Consider the following 6,137-nt stretch of genomic DNA (forward strand, 5'->3'; position numbering starts at 1 on the left):
AGTCACCATCCCTGGAGGCATTTAAAAGACAAGGAGATACTGTGCTGAGAGACATGGTCCAGTGGTGGATTTAGGGCTGGATCCATGGTTGGAGTCAATGATCTTAAAGGTCTTTTCCAACCAAAACCATTCTATTCTATGATTCTATACGGGGTTGTATTGGGCTGTAACGGGGCTGTGCTGGGCTGTATCAGGCTGTACTGGGGCTGTATCAGGCTGTACTGGGGCTGTTCCAGGCTGTACTGGGACTGTACTGGGCTGTATCAGGCTGTACCAGGGCTGTTCCGGACTGTACAGCAGGAGCTGGGCAGCCTGTGACAGACCACTGCGTGTAGACGAGGGTGCAGGTGCTGCTGGGTGTGCGCACAGGCAGAGGCAGGGGTGCTGAGCACAGCTGTCACCACACACACTGTCCCCTGCCACCCACCACTGACGAGGACAGAGCCCACTTGGCACAGAGGAGGGAATCCCCTCCCTGCAGAGGTGTTAATGACAGCTCCTCGTGGTCCACAGCCTAAACCCTCCAGCTCCATGGTGCTGATAAAGGATGTTCCCAGCCTGCTCTGAGGTGCGGTGACTTGGTTTGGGCCAGGGGACAGAGACCAGGACCCTGCAGGTTCCTGTCCCTGTGAACAGCAGCATCTGGAGGTGAGCGACCATCTCCAGGGCTGTTCTTCCCACATGGTTGGCATCACTCAAACACCTCCATGGCTTCACCTGGTCCCATGCCTAAATTCCATGGTGTGAAGGGATAAGCAGCAGGAGCCAGTGCAGGGCAGCGGTGAGCTGGGTGCCCCTACCAGAGCCACTGGGACTGGGTGGCTACTGATCCTGTGGGTTGCCCAAGGTCGTGGCGACACCCCAAGAGGACAGGGGTGAGGCTGATGGCATGGGCAAGGCAGGGGCTCTCTAATGTGCCCAGTCTGTACCACGTGGCTGTGAGGGCCAAGCTGGGCACCCATGCAGCAGAGGACGGCATCCACTGGGTGATTGGCTCCATCCTACAAGCTGCTCTGGGGAGGCAAGTTGTGGGGGAAAACGTCCAGGGCCCATCAGGGAGCAGGACTGGGGCCAGGCAGGCACCGAGGAGCTGAAGGAGCCTTGATCTGTGTCCTGGAAGGGGCTGCCCATCTCCTCTGGGACAGCCAAGAGGTGCCAGCACTGGTGGCCAGCAGATGAAGTCAGGGCTGTGCCCAGCGTGAAACCCAGTGACTGCCCCCTGCGCTGGGGTCTGGATGCTTCACCTCCACAGCACCAGCCCTTCACCCCGCCTGCTCATGCTCTTCCTGAGGTTCCCAGGGCCACCACGTGTGCACCTTGGGGTGCTGGCTTGGCATCTGCTGGGATGGGTAAGCTCCAGTGTACCACACGCTGGTACAGTGACATGAGGATGAGCAGGATGTGGCCTCTCTGTTGTCCTGCAAGGATGTGAGGAGCTGGCATTTCTCTTCCCCTGTCTCTTCCTTGTTTGCAAGGACACCTGGGTCGGGGGGACTTCCCATCCTGAGCTGCCATTTTTTTCTGAGGCTTGACCCTTCCCCACCAAATCTCCAGGCAAACGGGGCAGTGACCATGCTGTGGTGTTGCTGGCCCCATCTTCCTACTCCTACCCTTGTGCCAGCTGTGTCACAAGCCAATCTGTCCCCCAATTCAGCTTGAAGTCAATTCAAGACCGACCTCCCCCCCCAGATGCTACTTTGGGCAAATCAGCGCCTGTGCAGCCCCAGACCCCAAAAGAGAGTGTTGGAGGCACTGCCCCATCACCACAGTGTGTCCCCACCATAGCGTCACCCTTCACGTTTGGACCTGGCGAGACCCGCCTGGCTCGGCAAGTGGCACACGGAGTCACAGAATCACAGCATCAGGGAACGGTCAGGGCTGGAAGGGACCTCTGGAGTCACCCAGTCCAACCCCTGCCAGAGCAGCAGTTGCACAGGATGGCATCCAGGCGGGTTTTGAATGTCTCCAGAGAAGGAGACCCCACAGCCTCTCTGGGCAGCCTGGTCCAGGGCTCTGCCACCCGTGGTATAAAGCAGTATTTCCTCATGTTGAGCTTGAACTTCTTGTGATCCAGTTTGTACCCATTGCCTCTTGTTCTGTCACAGAGCACCACCGATAAGTCCCACACCCTGGTAAAGGGGCTGGGAAACCACAATTTACCACTCCGTAACCACTGCAGAATGCCCTTGACACCCCTGGCAGAGCAGATGCCAGGGCCTCCTTGACAGCCACCCTGTGCCCCTCCTCAGGAGCGGGGGGATGCGGCTGTGAGCGTGTCCTGGTGTGCAGCGGGGTGCACATCCTGGCCCGGGGCAGTGAAGCAAAAGCCGTGGAAGCAGCAGCTGCCCCAGCCCATCCCTGCTGATTGCCTGCATCCCCTCAGGCAGAGAAGCTGCCTGTGCCGCCCCTGTACAAGATGGGCTCTCCAGCACTGGGGCTGCAGCTGGAGCTCAACAAGAGCCATTTTCCTTTTATTAGGTTAACAAATAAATGCCCTGCTGGAGAGCAGGCAAGCTCTATTGATTCACTGCCTCCCCCGGGACTCATCAGTTTGCTGCATTTTAATATATATTAGGCAAGAAAAAGCCCTGCATCACCCAGTTCGACTGGGCCGGGGGCCCTCTGGAGCAATATCCCAGCAAAGGGATGGCCCAGAGAGATGGGGCTGCCCCAGTGCTCAGCACCCAGACCCTGCCTGGGGCACTGCGGTCTGTAAAGCACAACCCCTGGGCAGAACCATTCCCTGAGCTGCTGTTGGGTATCCACAGCACTGGGCAGCACTGGCGTGGGAACGCAGCAGGCACTGCGCTCCCCTGGCTAAGGCACCTCTGGCCTGTCCCCCGCAGGGCATGGGGGAAGGCTGTGGGCTGGATGAGAGCCTCCTGCGGGCCGGGCCGGGTGTGTGCCTGAGAGCAGCGTTTGGAGATCCCTGAAGTGACACAAATTGTGCCGCAGTGGCCAGCTCTCCTCGTGGCTGGAGCCAGGGCTGCTGCACTGACCTGGAGATGCTCTCACACCTCTGCCCCATTCCCAGCTGGAAGAGTGAGCCAAGGAGCCTCCAGGTCTCTGCTGTGTGCCCGCCTGCTGCCCCAGCCCAAGGCAGATCTGCTCAGGCCCCTTGCCCTCCTCCCCACAGGACAGGCTTGGCTGCAAGCAGGAGGAACGGGCTTCAGCAGAGACATAAGGATGCCTGGTCCAGCTGATGAGACACCAGGAGACCCCCAGAGCTTGGCATCCTCAAAATGGCTGGTTGAGGCCCGAGCACATGGGAGTAGCGACAGACCTCCCTCAGCATGGGGACTGCCACATGAACCACTGCCAGCTCTGGTTAAATGTGGTCTCGCATTTGCAGCCCCCTCCGCGGGCTGGTCTGGGCAGCGAGCAGCCGTGGGCACAGGCTGTGCAGGCAGGGTGGCAGAGGACGGAGGGGACAGAGGGATGCACAGAGTCACACAGCAGGAACACTTTAATAACCTGTCCAGCTCTTGTAAGACCCTGCTGGCATCCTGGACACCTAACCCCAAAATCCTCCTGCGGCTGGACAGAGCCCATCGGGACCCCAGGCAGAGGGGGAGCAGTGCAGCATTGCTCCAGTAACCCCTGCAAGCTCCTGAAGGGACCGTGCCCACTGAGAGGCATTTCACAGGCAAGTGGTAGCGCTGGTCTTTTGGGAGGGGGTGGCACGGAGCCCTGGGAAGCTGGCTGGTGATGCGGCCAAGGTGTCCTGGGGGGCAGAGCCAGGTTTTGTGGCCTGTGGTGTTTCTCTTCCCTTTAGCAGCTCCACGGCTGCTTTCTCCACTTCATCCACCTCCATCTGGCTGCTGGCTGCCATCTCGTCCCTGGTCACTGCTATGAAGGATGGGTCATGGGCCAGAGCCGTAAGGCCCCCGGAGATCAAAGCCTGCAGCAGAGGATGGGGTCACAGCACAAAGTGAGCTCAGTCTGGAGAAGCATACCTGGCTGCAGGCAGCCCACCCTCACCTCCTTTCCTTGCTGCTCTCTGCACTGCACAGACTTCTGCTTGCCCTCGCAGCCAAGCTTTGCCCTTCAGCCTCATCACTTGGCACAAACATGGGGCCCTGCGAGCCCCTTTCACTCCCTGGCAGCCCTGCCTTTCCTCTGCCAGGCTGCACCCCTGCCTTACCTCCCGAATGAGGAAGGTGATGGCGGGGGTGGAGGATGTGCTTGGGTCACTGCTTGCACCCTGCTGCTGTTCTGATCCGGTTGCCGTTGCCATTCCCATCACTGTGCCGTCCTCTTGGGGCACCTGGGTGAGAGGAGCAAAGAGCTGCGGGCTGGGCTTGGGCAATGCCCGTGGAAGATCTCTGCCCCATGCTAATGCGGGGGTTGCAGGGGCTGTTCCCTGCCTGGACATGCAGTCGCACCCTGCTGGAGCTCCTGGGCCCAGGGCACGGCCCCAGTGGGACCAGCAGGGCCATGTGGGTAGAGAGAGCTGGGAGCCAGCCCTTATCTCCTGCCAGGTGATGAGGCACCGTGGCCAGCCCAGGGCAGCCAGCAGAGTGTGGGGATAAACCTGATGCATCCCTTTTCTCTGCCCTGGCTCTGGAGACAGCCGGGAACCAGAGACGCTGCTTGGAGCTGTCCCAGCTTGGATGAGCGCCCTGTGCCTGCTGCAGCAGTGGGTGGAGGCCTTGCTCCTTCCCACAGCTGATCAGAAAGGAAAGCTCCAGCAAAGCCCCAGGGCAGGGAGCCCTAGAGACCAGCTCCTCCCCAGCACGGCTGTGACAGCCTCTCCCAGGAGGGGAGCAGGGCTCACCCATGTCCCCGCAATGCTGACTCTGGACATACACTGGCTCCTTTACCTCCTGGGGGTGAAGGTGCAGTCCTGATGATGGGTGGCCCTCAGAGGTGGCCCCTTGCCTCCTGCTCAGCCTCCGTCGCAGCCTCTCCATGGGTAAGGGGTGACTTTGCTCTAGGAGAGGGAAAGGTGGGGACATCAGACGGGCACAAGAGCACTACTGCTACCCATAGCTGGGAATGGATTACCTAAACTGGGGGAACCAAAGGGTTTAGGAGTTAGGACCAACGGAAGGCCCAGCACCTGCCCCCTGCCCTGTGCTGGCTCCCCACTCGTGGCTGGGAAGGAGAAGTCCCTGCTCATGGTCCTGTGGCCCTGCTGCCAGTCCTCCCCCAGCCCAAGGCACTGGCTCCATGCTCCGTCCCCCCAGAGAGTGGGAAGGTGAAAGGAGGGTCTTCTGGAGCTCCCTAGACAGATCCCACCATGCTCAGGGCTCTCAGCTGGCCTCCAAGCTGTTGGAGTCTGCATCTCCTCCTCCTGCATGCCAGTGTCAGCTCCTTTCCCCTACCCTGGCCCTGGAGCTGGTCCAGGTCCCCCAGAAGAAGAAGGATGCCGAGACTCACCCTGCGCGGGACGCCTGGGTGCTGCTGGCACCGTCTTCCTCAGCACCTCGTCCTCATACACCATCCTGGCAAGGGCAGGCAGGTGGGTCAGCCTGAGCAGGGACCACCCAAGGGCACAGCCCTCCCCACCCAAGGAATGCAGCCGAGGGCAGACCAGGAGGGGCACCTGGGGTGCATGAACAGGGTGGAGGGCCAAGAAGAAGGAGGTGGTGGCCCCTACCTGGGCCCTGGGACTCTGAGATTGGTGGAGCAGGGGAAAGGGACATTTCTGCCAGCCCTGGAGCCCTGCTGTCCACCTCAGCCCTCGCAGCATCGAGATGGAGGAGTGAGGAGGACATGAAAGGCGCATAGGGAGTCACACACTGACATGCAGAGCCACACACCAGCCCTGGAGCCACCCTGCATGTTCTGGGGACATCTCTGGGTGTGTCAGGCCCCACCAGTGCCAGGTCCCACCCTGTCCCCTTGCCTGGGCCCTGTCTCACACCCCAGGGGCTGAATTTCTGCACAGAGCTGCTGTGTCCACGGAGCCACTTCCACTGCTCGATTCCTCCCCCAGTCTGCAGGGACCTCACTGCTGCACCTCAGCCACTTCGCCAGGCCTTACCCATCCATGAAGAGCCCCTGGGCAAGGCCAACGTGCAGCCGGCCACCAGCACAACCCCGCTGGGAGCCACCGGGCCGAGCTCTGCCCCTCCTCACCTGCCCACGCCAGGCTCGCCAGCCCTTACCCCTCCCGCCAGTCCAGGATCGTG

The 6,137-nt window shown here is 60.9% G+C and overlaps 1 protein-coding gene across 1 annotated transcript in view; it reads right to left on the reverse strand.

Moving 5' to 3' along the window:
* Positions 1-4,144: 4,144 nt before the first annotated feature.
* Positions 4,145-6,137, reverse strand: part of LOC104548410 (voltage-dependent L-type calcium channel subunit alpha-1S-like) — a gene marked incomplete at both ends in the record, with an annotated part of 4,765 nt that continues 2,772 nt past the window's right edge. Inside the window, 4 exons of the mRNA XM_010194422.1 lie at positions 4,145-4,267; positions 4,824-4,933; positions 5,383-5,447; positions 5,512-5,548. Of these exons, the coding sequence (XP_010192724.1) occupies positions 4,145-4,267; positions 4,824-4,933; positions 5,383-5,447; positions 5,512-5,548 (335 nt within the window). The remainder of the gene's footprint in view (positions 4,268-4,823; positions 4,934-5,382; positions 5,448-5,511; positions 5,549-6,137) is intronic.

The sequence above is a fragment of the Mesitornis unicolor genome, unplaced genomic scaffold (genome assembly GCF_000695765.1).
Source record: "Mesitornis unicolor isolate BGI_N332 unplaced genomic scaffold, ASM69576v1 scaffold22501, whole genome shotgun sequence".
Lineage (NCBI taxonomy): Eukaryota > Metazoa > Chordata > Aves > Mesitornithiformes > Mesitornithidae > Mesitornis > Mesitornis unicolor.